This window comes from Pseudorasbora parva, chromosome 11 (genome assembly GCF_024679245.1).
Source record: "Pseudorasbora parva isolate DD20220531a chromosome 11, ASM2467924v1, whole genome shotgun sequence".
Lineage (NCBI taxonomy): Eukaryota > Metazoa > Chordata > Actinopteri > Cypriniformes > Gobionidae > Pseudorasbora > Pseudorasbora parva.
In genome coordinates this window covers 46,298,364-46,321,470 of record NC_090182.1, presented here as the reverse complement: position 1 = coordinate 46,321,470, position 23,107 = coordinate 46,298,364, and the positions used below count along the sequence as shown (strand labels likewise).

General features: G+C 39.9%; 1 protein-coding gene across 1 annotated transcript; it reads right to left on the bottom strand.

Annotated features, from left to right (window-relative positions):
* Positions 1-8,751: 8,751 nt before the first annotated feature.
* On the bottom strand, positions 8,752-10,596 carry LOC137092464 (microfibril-associated glycoprotein 4-like). Its single transcript, XM_067456708.1, has 4 exons — positions 10,399-10,596; positions 9,952-10,048; positions 9,395-9,562; positions 8,752-9,255 (listed from the first exon to the last, which is right to left on the bottom strand). The coding sequence occupies exons 1-4, from the start codon at positions 10,564-10,566 to the stop codon at positions 8,996-8,998; spliced, it is 693 nt and encodes a 230-aa protein (XP_067312809.1). The 5' UTR covers positions 10,567-10,596; the 3' UTR covers positions 8,752-8,995.
* Between the last annotated feature and the right edge of the window lie 12,511 nt (positions 10,597-23,107).

Below are 23,107 nucleotides of genomic sequence, written 5' to 3'. Positions count from 1 at the left end.
TTAAAAGTTGTGTTATGTTATCGATTTGTTGAGGTTGCCATTATCGTGAAGTGTAGACCTTGGGGTTAGTCGTTCTCAAATACATTACTTGAATGTTACCATTAGCAAGTGATCAAGTGTTGTTGACTAATACTTTTTATAGAAATAAAGAGAATAAATTAATGTGACAGCTCCCATAGACTAAATATGTCATCAGTTCTACCCCTCTTTATCCTACTTTATCTAGTTGGAATGACATGATTATTTTTTAGTAGTTTTGACTAAAGGATTTTAAGTTAATACAACAAGATCACAACAAATGATTTCAAACCAATTTGATTTTGTTGCAAAAAGCATATTTCAATTTCGTGGAAAAGTTTTCTTAATTTAATTAACAGTTTATTTTTTTGAGGGTAAGCCTTAACTGATGCAAAATACAGTGTATACAGATTGTAGAGTTACGTGGTTATAACTTAACAATTTAGCACAGTGAGAGATTTCCAGCGTGTGCTCTCAAAGCATGACTTTATTACAGAGCCTGTTCTTCCACCTCCTAACCACAAGGGGGCAACGTCACATCATGTGTCATATAAATCCCCGTTAACACTACACCCCCTTTCTAAGATCAGTTGTACTGATATATAACTCAAGATTAAACTAAAACCTCTGTATTGTATCAGACTATATCAAAAGTGAACTGTCCCAGTTTAATCTTAAGAAAAGACCTTCAGGCACCCTCAAAAAAATGATACGTTGGATTTACTTAACTTATGTCAACAGGTTCCACGTAACTGGGTTATGGTGAATTTAATTAACATTGTTTATTTCAGTAAAGGTTATTCCAATGCCATTTAGTTGAATCAGGTTAACATTCTTAACTTTGTCCAAAACTATTAAGTTCAATTATTCTAAAATGAATATCAAACAAAAACCATAACAAGTAATGGTTCAGTAAATCCAGTGTAAGTACAAATTTACAAATGTTATCTAACAAGAAAACCCATTACAAAATCGTATTGGTTAGCCAGAAGACGGTTTTGTTACATCTATGACATACCCAAAAAAGCTGTTCTTTACAGTTTTTTTCAATCGCTAACAAACGCTTAGCTATACTTCAGATAATTTTTCTAAACTCTTAACACAGACTTACACCTACAAAACACAGTTGGCCAAACTGATAATTTTCTTCTCAAAAGCACATTTTGTTAAATATACACTAACTCTTCATTTCAAAACAGAACACATCTTTCTCTGCACACACTAACTTTACCAAAACACTGGAAATCTGACTCAAAATGGAATTATTCTGTCAAAGAATAACACTTCTTTTCACTTCACAAGGTACATGCAGTCAATCAAAGTACACCAGGTTTCAAAATACTGGCTTCTGTTAACATTACAAAAACTGCATAGACTTTTATGTTTCAGTTTTACAGGTATTTGCATGAAAAACATGCAGTCCACCATTTTTACACTACATTTCTTGGTTGGGAACTGTATGTCCACATGTACAGTAATGTTCAAATTCAAAACAGTAAAAAAAAAAAAAACACATTAGTTTTTTCCCCCTTTACTATTTACTACAGGAGGTAAAGTAGAAACACGCTATGATAGAACAGAAAAAGTTTTACAGAAATGTACTGTAGCCAATCTCTGTGATCTTCAAGATTAGGCCACATGTTTTCATCAACATCACATCTGATTTTATCCAAGGGTTTTATGCACCTGGGATAAAACTGCTTGGTATGTCCACCCTTGGATCCTGCAGCTCTCACTGCATCTCTCAGTGGGCCTGCTCTTCTCCTCGGCCCTTTGCTCTTACTCTTCCTTGTCTTTTTCTGTTTCTGTTTTCAAAAACATTACTCCTCAAAGTCCTCCTGTTACTGTATAAGTGTCAAAGTAATATAAAAAAACCCTGTCACTGAGTCTAAGCCAGACTGGAATTAGCTGTGCTTTTAATTATTCAATTGTTTGTTTATTATCAGCTGATATAATGTTTTTGAACTGATATATTTGCAGAAGCAGGGTTTTTATATGTATCTAAGGTTTGGAATATTGTTTTTGCTATTGTGGGATGTTGTGTGTTAACATTCGTAAATGCTACAAAAATAATCCATAATTTTGTTGGGAGGTATAACTTGTCTGTTAAGAAAATGTAAGAATTGTGGAAATGTGTTCACTCACTGCATATTGTGTGAAAACGACATGAAATGTGTGTAAGGTATGGCCACAAAAGACTGATGCTGTGCTAATTGTGTTTAGAGTTATGAAAATGTGCCAACTGATTGGACAAACGCTTGTTAGCGACTGAAAAAAACTGTAATATTAAAACAGCTTTAATTGTTTATGTAATAAGTTCGTGAATGTGACGAAGGAAGAGAACACGGGAGGCGGCTGGACGGTTGATGCTACTTTATTTAGTATCTCAATACTCAAAACACACTCAGTAGTGTGGTTTCTCTCAAACTCAAAATACAACGATCACTTCCGGGTCGGCACTTCCGGCTTCCGGTTTCTCAGTCTCTGGGGTTCGGGCATCAACCGTCCGACTCTCTCTCTCCCTGGTCTCCGGTTCTACTGGCGTTTTATCCCCTCTCCACGCCCATTACTGGAACAAGATACTGTCACGTCACAGACACAAGGGAAAATGGTGCGAGGACTCAAGTGCAGAAAATGATTAAATATTTATTTATAACAAATAAAACATAAATGCAAAACAAAACCCACGAGGGGGAAAACGTAACTAGAAAACACATAAACTGAAACTGAACACATACCACAAGGAAGTCACAGGGGAACGGAAGACGTAGACAGTACACAAGGATCCAACACAGACTGACAAACACAAGGAGATTATAAAGGGAACAAACAAGGCAGATAATGAGGGAGAACAGGTGGGGCAAATTAACCAATAATCAGATAACAAGGGGGAGGGAACTGACAGGGACACGAGCACATGCTCAACATAACAAAACCCACAAGTGCACACACGACAGGACAGGCATGTGACATTACCCCCTCCTTAAGGAGCGGCTACCAGACGCTCCACTAGGGACGGGAGGGACAGACCCGGGCGGGACGGGAGGGACAGACCAGGGAGGGACGGGAGGGACAGACCAGGGAGGGAGGGGAGGGACAGACCAGGGAGGCACAGACCAGGGGGGCACGGGAGGGACAGACCAGGGGGGCACGGGAGGGACAGACCAGGGGGGCACGGGAGGGACAGACCAGGGGGGCACGGGAGGGACAGACAAAGAAGGTACAGACAAGGGAGGGGTAAACAAGGGAGGAACGAGGAAAACAAAAAGTTCAGGAGGCCATGGTGGCCCACAAAGTTCAAATGGCCAGGGCGGCCCACCGAGTTCGGGAGGCCACCAAGTTCAAGCGGCCGGGGCGGCCCATAGAGTTCAGGCAGCCAGGGCAGTGCGGGTAGAGCAGGGCGCCAGGGAGGCGCGGTGAGAGCAGGGCGCCAGAGAGGCGCGGTGAGTGCAGGGGGCGCCAGGGAGGCGCGGTGAGAGCAGGACGCCTCAGCGGCGCACGGAGAGCAGGACGCCTCAGCGGCGCACGGAGAGCAGGACGCCTCAGCGGCGCACGGAGAGCAGGACGCCTCAGCGGCGCACGGAGAGCAGGACGCCTCAGCGGCGCACGGAGAGCAGGACGCCTCAGCGGCGCACGGAGAGCAGGACGCCTCAGCGGCGCACGGAGAGCAGGACGCCTCAGCGGCGCACGGAGAGCAGGACGCCTCAGCGGCGCACGGAGAGCAGGACGCCTCAGAGGCGCACGGAGAGCAGGACGCCTCAGCGGCGCACGGAGAGCAGGACGCCTCAGCGGCGCACGGAGAGCAGGACGCCTCAGCGGCGCACGGAGAGCAGGACGCCTCAGCGGCGCACGGAGAGCAGGACGCCTCAGCGGCGCACGGAGAGCAGGACGCCTCAGCGGCGCACGGAGAGCAGGACGCCTCAGCGGCGCACGGAGAGCAGGACGCCTCAGCGGCGCACGGAGAGCAGGACGCCTCAGCGGCGCACGGAGAGCAGGACGCCTCAGCGGCGCACGGAGAGCAGGACGCCTCAGCGGCGCACGGAGAGCAGGACGCCTCAGCGGCGCACGGAGAGCAGGACGCCTCAGCGGCGCACGGAGAGCAGGACGCCTCAGCGGCGCACGGAGAGCAGGACGCCTCAGCGGCGCACGGAGAGCAGGACGCCTCAGCGGCGCACGGAGAGCAGGACGCCTCAGCGGCGCACGGAGAGCAGGACGCCTCAGGGGCGCAGGGAGAGCAGGACGCCTCAGCGGCGCAGGCAGGGCGTTGGGGAAACTTCTCCAGTCCAGCAGTATCCACCAGCACTGGGACCACCGGAATACGATCTGCTGGCATTGGGACCACCGGAACATGATCTGCCGGAACTGGGACCACCGGAACACGATCCACCAGCACAGGGACCACCGGAACACGATCCACCGGCACAGGGACCACCGGAACACGATCCGCCGGAACTGGGACCACCGGAACTGCCTCCGGGGCTTCGGATAAAGCCATGTGCTCCTTCCACGCATGCAGGACTGCCACCACAAAGCATCCCATCACAGCCCTCCAGGCCGTTTCCGGACTCGGGACCACCGGAATGGAGTCCACCGGCACAGGGACCACCGGAAAACGATCCACCGGCACAGGGACCACCGGAACATGATCCACCGGCACAGGGACCACCGGAGCACGATCCACCGGCACAGGGACCATCGAAGCACGATCCACCGGCACAGGGACCACCGGAGCACGATCCACCGGCACAGGGACCACCGGAACACGATCCACCGGCACAGGGACCACCGGAACACGATCCACCGGCACTGGGACCACCAAAACACGATCCACCGGCACTGGGACCACCGGAACACGATCCACCGGAACACGATCCACCGGCACAGGGACCACCGGAACTGGGACCACCGGAACACGATCCACCGGAACTGGGACCACCGGAGTTGTGGATGACACCCTGTGCTTCTCCCAAGCATGCAGGACTGCCACCACAAAGTCTCCCATAACAGCCCTCCAGGCCATGTCTGGACTCGGGATTCCCGGGACTGGCACCGAGGGAGAACTTCTCTGCTGAGTCCTCATTGTATGGTTGGATCCTTCTGTCACGTACACACAAAGGAAATGGTGCGAGGACTCAAGTGCAGAAAATGATTAAATATTTATTTATAACAAATAAAACATAAATGCAAAACAAAACCCACGAGGGGGAAAACGTAACTAGAAAACACATAAACTGAAACTGAACACATACCACAAGGAAGTCACAGGGGAACGGAAGACGTAGACAGTACACAAGGATCCAACACAGACTGACAAACACAAGGAGATTATAAAGGGAACAAACAAGGCAGATAATGAGGGAGAACAGGTGGGGCAAATTAACCAATAATCAGATAACAAGGGGGAGGGAACTGACAGGGACACGAGCACATGCTCAACATAACAAAACCCACAAGTGCACACACGACAGGACAGGCATGTGACAGATACAGGTGTTATTAATCTGCGTCCAACCCACTCACTTACCGCTCGTCCCGCGGCTCTCTCTCCCGCTGCAGACCTCGCTAAACCACGCCCCCTTGCCACAGTTTAATTGTAACATTTCACCACAATGATAACCTCCAAAAACACTAACATAACACAAACTTTTAAATACCAACAAAACATTAAGGGGGGTGAAACACTCAGTTTCAGTCAATCTCATGTCAATCTTGAGTATAGAGTAGTATTGCATCCTTAATATCTCCGAAAAGTCTTTAGTTTTATTATATTTATAAAAGAAATATGGGCTGTACCGAGTCTTTCCGGAAAAAAACGAGCGGCTGGAGGCGTATCGTGTGGGCGGAGCCAGTGTTCGAACTATATCGTGGCCTTTGGGGGAGCCCACTTTTCGGGTGTGTGTGTGTGTGTGGGGGGGGGGGGGGGGGGGGGGGTTGTGCGCGTGGAAGAGAGGACGTGTATATTCCTTCACACACTGGTGAACGGGTCAATCTATTGCTTAATGCATTGCGGAGACTCTTAATATACAATTTACAATCATTAAAGAACATCTTTGATTTTAATGAAGGAAGAAAAAACAAGAATTGATAGGTCAAAAAGCCCACAAATAGTCTATAAACAAAGCATCCGGCTGTCTTTGAGTTCACATGAACGGTTGAAGTTACTCGTCATACAGAAGAATACCATAATTCCTCCATTTAATTAACGTTAGTCTTATTAGGACATCGATAGTCGCGCAGACCTATATCAACCCAGCCGCTACACATAATTGGGAATAACATGCCTTAACAAAGAATCGACCACAGAGGCCTGGGGTCAGCTTCCTTTGCTATTCTTCCAGAAATCCAAGATCAAGAAGTGGATATTCGTTTTAGTTTTTTTCTACGAATCTTTGCGTTGACATGTACTAAACATGAGTGGAATTTGCACCGCAGCGCCACCACACCTTGATGGTCATGACAAGAACAGCATGTATAGTTATCTTTATGAAAGTGAATTAGATTTAAATTGCCGTCATGCATGAATTAATTATATATTTTTAGCAATTTTACATATAATAATCCACGATGATCACATTACAGAAAACTGAAATTGCACCTCAAAATAACACGGTGTCAATATTTTTGAGACCCCCCAAAATTTCTCAAATCACGTTTTCAGGGGAGCCCATGTCTTATTTAGGGGAGCCGAGCTCCCCCTAGCTCCCCCTTAGTTCGCACCCTGGGCGGAGCTAAAGAATGACGAGCGCGCACAAAGCGGTGACATCCTCAAGCGTGGAGAAACCCATCGCTATCTCAGCTAATACAGATAATGATCCAGAATCAAATCTGAGGCTGAAATAAATTGAACAGGAGAAGCAGCAGCAGCAGGACGTCCGTCTCTGTGGTATGGACTGTATTTAGTGGCCTGTCAACATTTGTGTGTGTTTACTCGCAGTTTATGAGGACATGATTCGGTTTATGGACTATTGTGTGCGACTAAACCTTAGCAGTAGCAAGCAAAACGGTTTTGCATGTCAGACTAGTGTAACGTTATACGGAACAACAATGGAGTCCGTTAGCGCATTTAAATGACGAAGCACGCGATCGTGTCGTTTACTGATGTTTACTCACGCGACGATAGCTGACAGCACAGACATTTGAAGCAGTTTTACTCACCGGCTGCTTCCAAAGCAGGACCGACCCTTTATCGCTGGGACCGCTCCGTCAAAAACACACTTCTTTGGTATGATTTGGTGAAGTCCTGACAGCAGTGGCGTGGAGATCCACTTTGAGACGCGACTGAATCGATGTTGTGAAGCTTCCCGTCATTTCTGCGTTCAAATCGGTTCAAATGCAGCGCTGCCTTCCCAGAATGCTGTGCTGAAGCGTTGAAGTCGCTCGACGTCACCCAGAGGAATAAAGTGGAGCGCGGCGCCACATAAGTGTTCACGGACGACTGGATCTGCAGCTGAGAGTGTTTATGGGCGTGCATTTCCTCTCTCGCTCTAGTCACGCGCGCACCCTACCGGGAGAAGAGCCGTACGGCCCATACAAGGACCTTCCGCTCTATTAACGTCAAGCCGACCCATACTCGAAAAAAACTCTCCGAAACTTGTGAGAAACCGGAAGGAGTATCTTTGACACAGAAATACTCCATCAAACGTCCAACATTAGTTTTTGAAACTTTGTCTAGGTTTAGGATGGGAATCCAAGTCTTTAACAGTGTAAGAAGCTCAGTATGCATGAAACAGCATTTCACCCCCCCCCCCTTTAAACATTAAAAAAGTCTCTCCATTTTCGCATCTTGTTAAAAATGCATAAAATAGCACTTTATTTAAACATTTACTCTCTGAATTCAGCCCCTTTGCAAAGCATGATGGGAAGTGAAAGTCCTGTTTGATTGGTTACTTGATTGAAACATGTTATTTGGAAATAGAAACATCAAGTTATGTCAAAGAGTAACGGTTTTAAGTCAATATAACCTGAAGCCGTTACATTTGAACCAGAAACCTGATATAATGGCGTTAAGATGAGTTACTTAAATAAAGGTCGTCTCTCTCTTGCAGGGTTGAGTATGATTACATTACTCACAGACATTTTAGATCTGAGCGTTCCTCCCTTTCTGTATATAATTTATACAAAAATATGTAAAATATTGGTCATGAGTTTATAGGTTCTTTACATTAATGTGATGTAATGAGAATTGAGAAGAAAATAAAAAAATGTTGTATTCTATTTTCTTTAATGTACGTCTTATTCCGAATTTTGTCCACTGTATGTTCACGATCACTCTGAGAGAATGTATATTGATCAGTTTCACGTTCGCTGCTGATTTCTCATTTAATGTCGATGCTGTGATCTAACCGGCCTTTTGGCTGCATGTGTGTGTTTTTCCCAGAACTTCTCAGGCCAATAAAGAAGCTTTGAGTGACCATCCACCTGATTCTCTGCTCGATTTATACCATCAACATCAACAGTCACATATTAATATTTCATATATGCACAAATATTACATTTCCGTATGAGTCCATACCTGGTTAAGGTCTAGATAAAAGGACATTTTTATTTTGAGTACACCTATATACATTTCAACATTTCAATATGTTTTACATTTTAGACTAATTTGCAATTTACTCTCATATGTTATCATTGTTTTTACAACAATCATTTTTCCCAATTAATAAATGAAGCCTACATGAGTATTGCCTAACCCTTACAAAACACAAAAACAACATATTGCTTGGAGCGTAAACTTTTATTGCGTCAAAATTGCAGACAGAGCATGTAGAAAAGTTTGAAGTCATGGACTCAATTTCAATTTTTGACATAAAAATGGAACAATGTCCAATTATTATTAAAAAAATGTTTTGTGTGTGTGCAGTTTTTCCTCTCTGAAAGCTGCTGGGACATGCTGGTCACCATATTTAAAGAAAGATCCACATGAATAGTTGTGGATGTGAGCACAAGCTGCAGTGGTGAAGCTTTTGTAACCTCTGGTCTACATCACACGTCTGATCTTCATGGTGATGGACTTCAGAGATTTCCTAGCATTCTTCCAGTAGTACCAGTTGACTGTAGTAACCAAAGTGCCATCATCTTTCCCCCAATAATACAGACCAGTGGGGTTTGTGTGATCACAATTATTATACCAAAACCCGCCCATAGACCATTTTGAAGCACAGGAGCCACCTTCCCAAAGGTCTTGGTCTTTGTCAAAGGTGGTGAACTTCATTCCATGTTGGTAACTCAAAGAGTCGCCTGCAGAAAGAAGAGACTTTCAATATAGAGACATTTTCATTTATTCAAAATATTCTCTTTCTCCTTCATTACAATTATTTGTGTAGATCCATCATTATGGCCACACAACTGAATATTCAACATTTGTAGATTGCTTTACCTGCTCCTCCATCTACAAAGCCACTGACATGCAGTTTGTAGCCAGTAGCCTCAGAACCCACAGAGAAGGACTCGTACAGAGCGTAAGCCTTCGCCCCATCAAAATCCTCCAAATCTACTTTCAGTTGGTACTGATTCCTGAGCGTCAGCAGGTGAATAAACTCTAAACCTGTTGAAAACATGAAATTAAACCGGTTTAGTAAACGAACTCAAAGAAATGGCCAAATAAATCTGCCTTTAAACTGGGGTCCAGATTAAGGCAAGTTTACACGTCAACCATGTTCTACAAATGGAAAGGTGTCTCCTCTGTATTAACACGGATACGCAGAAACAAATAAAAATGCAAGTTTTTGTAGTTTACAGAGATGATAACGGAGTCCTTTTCAAAAACTTGCACTTTTGAAAAATTTCAAAAGCTTTCAATAGCCATTGTCGTGAAAATAAACGGCCAAATGCATCAAACTGTGTTGTATAAACGGCTCTTTTCCATGTGTTTGACTGCTTATTTTTCTCCTTGTTTGCTTTTTTTATTTTTCAAAATGTCACAAAAACACTCACCCAGCCAGTATTCGCCGTCTTTATTACCAAAACCCTGTTTATAACTGTCCCATGGCCTGAAGAAATTCACCTCGCCATCCATTCGCCTGAGAATCACCTGAAACATTCATGCGTTGCTTTTACATTATTCATCTTTTAAGGATGTAAAACATTAAAACAAAGTTTTTATTTATTAGGCTTTTATTAAAGTTGAAAGGCTTTCTTTAGCAACAAATGTCAATTCTGTTGTGTGATTTCTGAGCCCCCAAATGCATGACAGTTTTTTATGGAAATATTTCATACTCAGACACTATATAAGTAAAATATAAGAGCACACATAAAAGAGCACAAGAGTAACAAGAGCATGTGTTACTATAAATTATGTAAATGATATTATTCACGTTGGGGTGCATCTGCTAATAAAATAATGTCTCATGATAAAACACTCGCTCAAACTGAAATATGTACCGTCCAATGGCCTTTTTCATTTTGTCCGCTGGGGACCATGTCACAGTAGACCTGCACCGGTCCATTTACTGAGGAGACGGCGTACACGCCACTGTCGGTTTTCCCACTTGAAAAAATATCCGAGCAGTCAGTGGCAAAGCATTCAACTTTGACCACTTCAGTCCCCATCAACACGGGAAAAAGCGCAGACAAACACAGCAACACCTGAGAGACACACACAACTCAAGATCTGCTGACGTCTGACTAAATATGACTAACATTCTTACACACACAAAACTCACAATCATGTTTGCGGAGTTGCTTCAGAGGTCAAGTTTAGAGGATTAGGTGGGATTTTCACCTGAAATACAGTTCAGGATAAAATTGCATTTGATTAAACATAAACACGCGTTCTCTCATTTCCTGAAAAATAAAACAGCGTTATAAATATTTGCTGAGACCTGCATTATTTTCAAAATGTATTATTAAAACTCACCGTATGGGCTGAGAATCTTCTCAGAAAGTTCAGGTGAGAAATGTCTTTATATACCTCTCCGATTGTCAGGATCCTCCTCTGCATCTGACATCACACACACACACACACACACACACACACACACACACACACACACACACACACACACACACACACACACACACACACACACACACACACACACACACACACACACACCCCTCACTGTAAAAAATAAGTTACCTGGTTGCCTTACATTTTTGAGTTCATTGTGATTAAAATTTTGAGTTAATACAATGAACATTTTTGAGAATCGACAACCTTCATTCAAATTTTATTAAAATATGTAAGCATATTTGGGTTATTTTATTTGTGATGAAGCAGTGAATCATGCCAAATTGTGCTATTTTCATGATTTATCACATTTATTTATGTGGTTCAGATACAATAATATTTTGAGTTTCCAATTTCCTTCATTGTATCAACTCAAATTTTTTAACTTCAATGAACTCAAAATTTTAAGGCAACCAGATTACTTACTTTTTAAGTTCAACCAACATTTTTTTTACAGTGTACCCATCACACACACACACACACACACACACACACACACACACACACACACACACACACACACACACACACACACACACACACACACACACACACACACACACACACACACACACACACACAGCTTACCTTCAAGTCTTTACAGCACTCACGGCTTAGATGCCATAAAAGGAGATTTTTGTTTATTTTAGCTGTTTTTGGCAACCTGCTTTATCATACTCAGAGGAATCAAAAAAGGAATTAATTTACAGTTTTTGCCCGTTGCTTGAGCACATTTTGCAAAACTTCACTCGTTGTGCCAAAACTCTACACACAAGTAAACATGAGACAACACTGGGAAATATACCATTAACATCTGTGTCAGAATGAAACTCTGAAACTATCAAAACCTAAACTCTGCTATCAAAACCTAACATTCCTTTGTCAAAATGTAACTCCGATGACAAAATGATACACACTTGCAGCATATGAACACACTCTCAGATCAGGGGGAACACACTCGTCTACTTTATATAAAACCCTGTAGTCTTTAATTGTCACTGTTTTTATTCAGTTCATCAGTTAGCATTCTGTGAAGCAATGCAACACTTACAGTTTATTTTTTTCCAAAAAAGGTTTTCAATACAACCAAAAATGAAAGCACTGAAATGTTACAAATGACATATGAATGTACATCACAGTACTATACTTCACACTACAGTACAATCTCAATGGTACAGTGCTATAGTCTGGAATGGAGAGTTGCTGTTCTCCAATCTGAATGTCCTTATGATGGATGCAACTGTGAACCGGCTTAGATATCATCTGAAATATTGTTCTGTGTGTAGCCTCTTTGACACATGTGATGCATGTGTTTTCCAAATGGCACCCTGAGTTTTCATTTTTGAACAAAGTGTCTTATGTATGAAATAGAGTGTAGTATGCAGGACCAGGTGTTGCAGAATTGCAACTAGAGTGCAAAGCAGTGCTTTTGTTTAAGGAATGGGTGCATGTGTTTGAGGTATGGTAACAAAAGCTTGTGTTACTTTAGTTTAAGCATGGGTCTATAGTGTTCAAGTGGCAAAAACTATAATCTAAAAGTAATGATAAAGTATCTGGAACTGATTGCAACAGACCTCTTACAGTTTTTCTCAATTGCTTAAACACTATTTCTGAAACCTTGCTCCATTTTCTGAAACCATTAAACACAAAACCTCCTCTTCAAGCACTATTCACAAAACCTCTGACTCCTCTTGCAAAATGAAACTTTCGCTTCAAAACAGTTTTACCTGTGTTCAAAATCAAACACTGCTGATCAAAATGATCAAAATGATAAACACTATCAAGCAATCAGTAAACAATACAGCAAAAAATAGAAAACACATTGTTCAAAACGTACTTCTCAGGCAGAAGTACATTTTACTGTAATCTCAAAACAAATTTCATATTTTTCTGTCATTGTCTTGTGATCATAGTAGCTCAAAATTGGTCAGAAATTATTACTAGTCGGCTTTGCTTTGCAATTTTTTGTTCTTCCTCTTGCTTGTAGCCCTATTTTTACCAACTCATTCTCATGAAATGCATATACATCACAAATTGTATTTATTGTGCGATTTATACGGCACAATTATTTTCTATGTGCATATGATTTGCATTGTCACCGCATTGGGTAGGTTGAGTTGTTTGGAGTACGAGCACATAACACAATATAAAGGACATATCATATGCACACGAAAACTGCATGCGTAACATATGTTCATAAAAACTCATTTTGGCATATAAATCGCACGATAAATACAATTTGTGCTATAGATATGCATTTTCATTAGATTAGGCTGATTTTTACAGTACTGTACTCTGCATCTCACAAACTTGTCCTTTGTTCTTTGTTGATGAACCTGCAACCAGTCAAAATCTATTGAGCAGTCAGTACTGTAAACAACTGGAAAGCAACATGTTCAGGGCAATTTGATTTGTTCATTGTACAGTATACAGCCTACAATGCACTGTACTTATATTGGTTGTGTCTCATCATTTGAAACAGGTTAAATCAGTTTTGAGTGGTTGTGTTCAATCAATGACATTGTGTTCTCCATTTGTATTTGATTGTTGCCACCTGTGTTAACCCGTATGGATGACATGTGCATTAGTGTGCAGAATGTGTCTTGACAATGAGAATGTGTTTAGAGTTTTGCTGAAAAGTCTAAGTGAGATCTGCAAATTGTGTTTTATGATGTGAAATGGTTTAAGGTATTGACAACAGACTGCACAATTAGCTAAATGAGTTCAGGCAGCTGAGAAATGTGTTCAGCCGATGGGTTTTAGTGTTTTAGCAATTGAGAAAAACTGTAAGAAAAAGGTTAAGAAAACCCTTAGTCATAATTTGTTTTTTTTAGCTTTAAGGGGTTTGTTGCAACTAAATCCTGATACATTTTTGACATGCAAACATTAAAAAATCTTTACAGTTTTTCTCAATTGCTAAAACACTATTTCTGAAACCTTGCTCCATTTTCTGAAACCATTACAGTTTTTTTCAGTCGCTAACAAGCGTTTGTCCAATCAGTTGTCACATTTTCAAAACTCTAAACACAATTAGCACAGCATCAGTCTTTTGTGGCCATACCATTCACACATTTCATGTCGTTTTCACACAATATGCAGTTAGTGAACACATTTCCACAATGCTTATATTTTCTTAACAGACAAGCTATACCTCCCAACAAAATTATGGATTGTTTTTGTTGTATTTGCGAATGCTAACACACCACATCCCACAATATTAAAAACAATATTCCAAACCTTAGATACATATAAAAACCCCTGCTTCTGCAATGCTATCATTTCAAAAATAATATATCTCAGCTGATAATAATTCCATTCTCAATTGACATGTCAATAAGGTCATACAGTAATGCATATGTAGAATATTTTGTCCCTCTAAAGAAAACAACGTCTTCCACCCTCTGGGAGAAGAGGAAAGCTCCTCAATAATGATCAAGAGCATGCCACATGGTTCTTGAAAATAATGCAATAAAACCGCAAGATATTCAAACTAGAATTGTGGAGGACCATGAGATTTTTGACAATATCGATAGCATTAGCCTCACAACCATTACGCGGGCATTGTCCAAACACTGAGTGCGAATGAAGCAGCTCTACACTCTTCCCTTTGAGAGGAACAGTGAGAGAGTCAAGGAGCCCTACCTTTCCTCAACCCCATAGAGGAGATCTTTTGTGCATGGAGATGGAAGGTTTATGACCATCAGCCACATGACCAGATGTCCCTCCTTGAAGCCATGGATGCTGGCTGCAGGGACATCACAGTTTGTAATTGCTAAGAGTGGATCCGACATACCAAGTGGTCTTATCCCAGGTGCATCGACTTGGATAATATCAGATGTGATGTTGATGAAAACATGGCCTATCCCTGTAGATCGCAGAGATTAGATACAGAAATTTTGTGCTTATTTTTTTCTTTGTTCAAAATGTTCTTGTGTGTTAATTTTGTTCACTGTAAGCAATACTGTAAAACTTTTTTCTGTTCTATCATACGTTGTATCTACTTTATCTCCTGTAGTAAATAGTAAAGAAAAAAAAACTGATTTGTTTTTTACTAGAATGCTTTTGAATGTGAACATTACTGTACATGTGGACATACAGTTCCCAACCAAGATATTTAGTGCAAAACGGAGGATTGCATGTTTTGCATGCAAATACCTGTAAAATTGAAACATAAAAGTCTATGCAGTCTTTGTAATGTTAACAATAGCCAGAATTTTGAAACCTGGTGTACTTTGATTGACTGCATGTACCTTGTGAAGTGAAAAGAAGTGTTATTCTTTGACAGAATAATTCCATTTTGAGTCAGATTTCCAGTGTTTTGGTAAAGTTAGTGTGTGCAGAGAAAGATGTGTTCTGTTTTGAAATGAAGAGTTAGTGTATATTTAACAAAATGTGTTATTGAGAATAAAATTATCCATTTGGCCAATTGTGTTTTGTAGGTGTAAGTCTGTGTTAAGAGTTTAGAAAAATTATCTGAAGTATGGGTAAGTGCTTGTTAGCGACTGAAAAAAACTGTAAACACAAAACCTCCTCTTCAAGCACTATTCACAAAACCTCTGACTCCTCTTGCAAAATGAAACTTTCGCCTCAAAACAGTTTTACCTGTGTTCAAAATCAAACACTGCTCTCAAATCATAAACTAAGTGATCAAAATGATAAACACTATCAAGCAATCAGTAAACAATACAGCAAAAAATAGAAAACACATTGTTCAAAACAGTTCTCAGGCAGAAGTACATTTTTAATCTGAAAACAAATTTCATATTTTTCTGTCATTGTCTTGTGATCATGTAGCTCATGAGTAGCTCAAAATTGGTCAGAAATTATTCCTACTCTGCTTTGCTTTGCAATTTTTTGTTCTTCCTCTTGCTTGTAGCCCTATTTTTACCAACTCATTCTCATGAAATGCATATACATCACAAATTGTATTTATTGTGCGATTTATACGGCACAATTATTTTCTATGTGCATATGATTTGCATTGTCACCGCATTGGGTAGGTTGAGTTGTTTGGAGTACGTGCACATAACACAATATAAAGGACATATCATATGCACACGAAAACTGCATGCGTAACATATGTTCATAAAAACTCATTTTGGCATATAAATCGCACGATAAATACAATTTTTGCTATAGATATGCATTTTCATTAGATTAGGCTGATTTTTTCAGTACTGTACTCTGCATCTCACAAACTCGTTCTTTGTTGATATGAACCTGCAACCAGTCAAAATCTATTGAGCAGTCAGATGGAAAGTATCATGTTCAGGGCAATATGATTTGTTCATTGTACAGTATACAGCCTACAATGCACTGTACTTATATTGGTTGTGTCTCATCATTTGAAACAGGTTAAATCAGTTTTGAGTGGTTGTGTTCAATCAATGACATTGTGTTCTCCATTTGTATTTGATTGTTGCCACTCGAGCTAACCCGTATGAAGGCATGTGCATTAGAGAGCAGAATGTGTCTTGACAATGAGAATGTGTTTAGAGATTTGCTGAAAAGTCTAAGTGAGATCTGCAAATTGTGTTTTATGATGTGAAATGGTTTAAGGTATTGAACACAGACTGCACAATTAGCTAAATGAGTTCAGGCAACTGAGAAATTAGTTCAGCCGATGGGTTTTAGTGTTTTAGCAATTGAGAAAAACTGTAACATGATGTTGGTGTCACATATCTATCTGTTTGTTTTGACTTTAAGTTTACTTGAATTCTGTCACATGTTCCAGAGGTTCTCCCTCCCCATGTGGAAGCCCGCGCTGCGGCCTCTTCCCTCGAGGTGGAGAACCGGTTCTCCGGTTCTGAGGAGCCGGATGAGCTCAACATCAAGGCGGGTGGTGCTGAACTTGTGATCGCTGTGACATCTCTTCATTTACTGCTACAAACTGATAACGGTCAGATAAGTATGATTTTAAACCATGCCAATGCAGTTCCACTAACACCAACATAATTTTCAAGTCTATTCAAAAGAATGTTGTGGTCGATGGTATCAAATGCAGCGCTAAGATCGAGTAACACTAATATAGAGAGATACAAACACGATCGGATAATAAGAGTAAATCATGTTTTGTAACTCTAATGAGAGCAGTCTCAGTAGTATGATATGGTCTAAATCCTGATAGGAAATCCTCACAGAGACCATTTCTTTCTTAAAAGGGACATAAATGTGAAGACACAGCCTTTTCTAGTATTTTTGACAGAACCGGTAGATTTGAGATTGGCCTTTAATTAGGGCCAGCCCATGGCATAGGTGGAATAGGCAAATGCTAGGGGCGGCACTCGTCCATAGGGGCGCTAAAATTTGTGGTTTTTCCGGTTTTATTACTGCTACTTTTTTATTAATAAAATTCGAAATACTACCAAAAAAAAAAAAAAAACCTTAACTAAGTCCCCCGATTCTTCCCAGACCGCCGCATCAATCTCCCCCTCCTCAGCGAGTGCTTTAGTGTGTCCCATATTGAACGTGAGATCAGTTTAACGTTAGGAATTTGTTGTCGAGTCGCCTCTCGCGCATCTAATGTAGACAGGATTGTTTTCGTTTTTAGTGTGCTTGTTTGCTCGCGTCAGACAGTGAAAGTTGCCTGATTATTCATGACGGATGGCCGAATTCACAGTGTCAAAAAGACAGAAGCCCTCAGGGAAGGGATAAAGACAGAGGTAAAGTGATGTAATGAATGAACAGTTTATCTAATTGCATTATCTAAATAAATGTTTGCTAATTAATTCCAGTTATTTTTACCTTAAACTTTATGTAATCAGCTGTTCTGGGTCAGGGCCGGCCCAAGGCATAAGTGAACTAAGCGGCTGCTTAGGGCCCCGTTGGCCACCAGGGGGCCCCCAAGAGCACTTCAAATGACTTGCTGCCGCTGCATGTTACTTTATGTTTGAAATCGCGAAATGGCCTTAAAACAATTCCTAAATAAACTGCAAATATATGCACGGATTGATTCTGACAGCGCTGCACGAGCTCGCGATGCCATCGGCTGGACTAAAGCTTGTTCGTCAGGGTTCAAAGTCCAAAGTGCAAGGAAAAAAATCGGACCTGAAACGGCGCTACTCGTCAGTTGCCCGGTAAACTTTTTATGAATGGATGGATTTGAGAATGTGATTTTCTATAGTACAAATATCTTATTTGATATGCACCATGTTATGGACGGAGTACAGCATAGGTTCCAGTTTCTGGTAAATGCCTCTACAAGTGCTATATGCTAGAGTCGCTAAAAATTACTAGTGAAAATAGTTATATTTTGAAATATTATTGCAATTTAAAATAGCTGTTTATATATATATATATATATATATATATATATATATATATATATATATATATATATATATATATAAACATACTCAAGTATATATTGTATATATATATATATACAATATATACAATATATATATATATACATATATATATATATATATATATATATATATAAATATATATATGTATATATATATATATATATATATATATATATATATATATATATATATATATATATATATATATATGTATATATATATATATATATATATATATATATATATATTAAAAAAACAGTTGTGTAAACATCTTTTTTATGATTCTTTGAAAGCTTTCTATTTTAGACAAATGCTGTTCTTTTTAACTTTCTATTCATCAAAGAATCATGGGGTAAAGAATTGTGAGCATATTTAGCATAAGAGACTTCTTAAAAAAATAAATAAATGAAATCTTACATATCCCAGTCTTAACCGTCCTGTAAGACTTTGAATATTAAAGTGCAAATGAACACCTGAGCACTCATGTGGGTTTGCTATAATTAAAAACCATATAAGGGTAAAAACATAACAGACAGACATGATGTAAGCAACACAGTTACAACTAATACAGGTCCAGGTCCAAAAACTCCCAGCCTGGTTCATTACTCAAAACCGCAATCATGGGTAAGACTGTCGACCCGACTGCTGTCCAGAAGGCCATCATTGACACCCTCAAGCGAGAGGGGAAGACACAGAAAGACATTTCTGAACGAATAGGCTGTTCCCAGAGTGCTGTATCAAGGCACCTCAGTGGGAAGTCTGTGGGAAGGAAAAAGTGTGGCAAAAAACGCTGCACAACGAGAAGAGGTGAGCGCACCCTGAGGATTATTGTGGAGAAGGACCGATTCCAGACCTTGGGGGACCTGCGGAAGCAGTGGACTGAGTCTGGAGGAGAAACATCCAGAGCCACCGTGCACAGGCGTGAGCAGGAAATGGGCTACAGGTGCCGCATTCCCCAGGTCAAGACACTTTTGGGCTACAGAGAAGCAGCACTGGACTGTTGCTCAGTGGTCCAAAGTACTTTTGTCATTCGGAAATCAAGTTGCCAGAGTCTGGAGGAAGACTGGGGAGAAGGAAATGCCAAAATCCCACAGTCAGTGATGGTCTGGGGTGCCATGTCAGCTGCTGGTGTTGGTCCGCTGTGTTTTATCAAGGGCAGGGTCAGTGCAGCTCGCTATCAGGAGATTTTGGAGCACTTCATGCTTCCATCTGCTGAGAAGCTTTATGGAGATGAAGATTTGGTTTTTCAGCACGACCTGGCACCTGCTCACAGTGCCAAAACCACTGGAAAATGGTTTACTGACCATGGTATTACTGTGCTCAACTGGCCTGCCAACTCTCCTGACCTGAACAACCCTATTGAGGCACACACAAAAAAAGATAAAAATTGGAGAAAAATTATAAATTGCAATACTTTAACATTCTCTCACAAATGTTTTGTGAGACAACCCCCCCCCCCCCCCCCCCCCGCAAAATTCAGAAAGTTTTTTGGGGGGTAAACACAATTTTTTTTGAAAGAGATGTTAATATGTTTAAATGAATTTTTCCTCCCATCTCATATTTTTCTTCCCATCGCCCTGTCCAATATTAAAGATAAATATATTATTTTTGTTTGATTATGACAAGAGTTTGGGGGATTATTTTATGGTGCCAAAATCTCTTTTGAAATGTTTCTTTCTTTCTTTCTTTCTTTCTTTCTTTCTTTCTTTCTTTCTTTCTTTCTTTCTTTCTTTCTTTCTTTCTTTCTTTCTTTCTTTCTTTCTTTCTTTCTTTCTTTCTTTCTTATGAAAAGCTACAGCATTTGCATCATCACTGAAGTTGTTATACTGAATCAATAGGCTGTTTTGCAAACAAGACATTGCACTGTAAAAAATTATATGTCCAATAAGTTATGACAACATATGTTTTTACATTGTTTTAATCATCAAAATAAGTTAAGAAACGTTAAACTTGTTTTTATTTGTTATACAAGCTGTAACTCATTTTTTAAAGTCAGTTTAACATACTGTAAGTTGAAATAACTTAAGCATCCAAGTCGATTGTACTGCTAAAGTCCAAAATTTGCCTTTTTTCTTTTTTTTTTTACAGTGTGGAGGGACATTAGATCAAGAATTTCAACATTTCAAGACATTAGAAGAATTTCAAAACATTTCTTATGACAAAGTCGACTCATTGTCAGAGTCATTGTTCATCACGCTAACAGTGAAAGCAGTGGTAAGCCTATCTTGAAAATCTTTTAGTTGTCACACAAGGAGAAATTGGTTCATTTCGCTTTGTTTTGCAACCTGCTCAATCTCAAGAAAACTTTGCAATTAACATGTAGACAGCAGAGAGACAGCTAATATACTATAATTTAATTTAATTGTGGCAATTGAAAAGTACACAAAACTGACAAAAGGAAATAAAATAATTTATTTTATAATATTTAATTAGAATTAGCAATATATATATACTTTTTTTTTTTACACAAAAATTCCCTTAACTGTCAGCAGGTTTTGGAACTGTTATACAAATAAAATATAAACTTTGTTGGCAGGGGTGTAAAAAACTTGAGTAATTTTTCTTGATTACTGTGTACTTCAGCATTATTTTGGGGGATCTGTACTTACTCAAGGACAATTTAAACTAACTACTTGTACTTTTACTTGATTAAATTTATGAAGAGAAAAAACTGTACTTCTTACTCCTTACATTTTTATTTCAACTCAAAAGTACTAGTTAATTTTTGCATTTTATTTTTATTATATGGCAAACGTAAGCTCAAACATTGTACACTTGACTAACCCTAACCCTCCAAAAAAACTAAATCATTATTTTTGTCTGTTTTGATATAGACATCAGATGTGTAAAATGGCTGAAGGCACAACACTGAGTGCAACTAAAAGCAGTGAAGAATTTAAATGCAGGTAATATTTTGGTATCACAACGCAGTTGCAAAATTAAGTGCTGCAGTAAATGTAGCAGTTTTTTTACAAAAAATAATTTTTACTTCACAACATTCAAAAACATAATATTGTAATTTTTACAGCAATACGTTTCATATTGAATAGTATTTCATACTTGATTACATAAAAAATGTAGCACTGTATACTTTTACTCAAGAAGAAAGAATTCAAAGTTTTACTTGAGTAAAAGCAAGAAAGTATGAAAGGTAAGAAAACAACAACTTTTATTTGTGCAGTAAAAATATTACATTATATATTATGCTTTGGAATGCAGTGAAGTAAAAGTTTTCTAAAGAAAAACACTGATAAAGTATATACTTTTTTAATTTTCTTACTTGAGTAGAAAGTAAAAATATCCCACTACTGTGCGCCTCTGGAAACTAACTAGATAATTGGCATTTCGTGTGCTGAATTTACAGCTCGTCATGGCAGTGGAAAGGTCAGAGGTCAGCTGCGGACAGAAAGCCACAGTGGGTGATGAAACATTTGAAGAGTTTCAAAAGATCTGATATGAAGAAGTGGATTCATCACCAGAGTCATCGTTGCGCTTCCACTTGTAGCAATGATAAGCCTACTTTGAATCTCTTTCAGTGAGTCAGCTGTCACAGGAGAAGGTGGTTTGTTTTGTAGCTGCTCAAATCACTGGTATCGTCTTTAGAAAACTTGAGAATTTAACCAGTAGGCAACAGAGATACTGCTTATACAGAGCAATTTAATGATGGCAGATGAGAAGGACCAAACTGAGTAAAATGTACTCATTTTAAAACTTATCATAACATTTAAAATGTGTGTGTGTGTATGTGGGTGAGGAAAGGGTGTCCTATATGTTTGTCCCACTGTCAGTATATTACCTAATGTGTTAATATATTGAGCGTTAAAATCTTAAAATTTATACAGTTCTTCATTAGTTCTTGTGTTAATGTCTCCACCGGCACATTGGTTTGAAATAATCTGTCCTGTAAAAAGCACTATGGAAAGAAAGGTGACTTGACAGACTATAGACCCTTTTACAGCCCACGTGATCAAAGAGTTGCGCGCGCAGTTTGGCAACGGAAGTGGTGTTGTTCCCTAGTGGTTCTAACGTGTTAGCAACTCCGAAAGTTTATCAAAACGGTTTCCCAGCATCAAAATGTCTGGCTGTTGCGTTTTCGGTTGCTCTAATCGCTATTCCACACCAATGGGCTTAAGTTTTATAGGACGCCGACAGGATCACGGCCGTTTCAGAAGAACCGGCGGTACCTGTGGCTGCAGGCGAATAAATGCATTGATTGGAACGAGGACATAAATGCTCGCATAAACATTTGTAAAACATTTACTGCACTTGAAACGTAATGCTTTATAATAAACCTCCCAGCATTGGCTGCCACTGGTGTGTATAATGTCCCCCCCACCCCCAGATTATCATATCAATAATCACAGTACTTATCAACTTCATTTGTAATGATTTTATTAATAGTTTAATTGCAAAATAACATCTGAGAAATGTATGCAAGCAACATAGTTGCTATTAAAGTACTATAGCATTACAAAATTAAACTTTAAACAGAAGTGTGTCGACACACACGAATCAATAACAACATAAAATGTAAGGAAAAGGATAAATATATGTCTGTGTGAAGAATAAGAATAAATGTAGAAAATTGTATTGGACATTTTGTACATGCCCACAGACAACGTATTCATAAGCATCCAGTGATTTATATGCTTGTCTCGGGTGGACACGCTCGGTTTCTCAACGAAACACGTATATATCTGACCACTGTATATCTGGCCATCTGCTAACGTCTTCTCTCCACTCCACTATAGTACACGGATCTGGTAGCCGAATACCATTTGATAAAGTCAACTTTTTAAAATAACTTTCTCTGTTTGTGTTGCTTAATCCG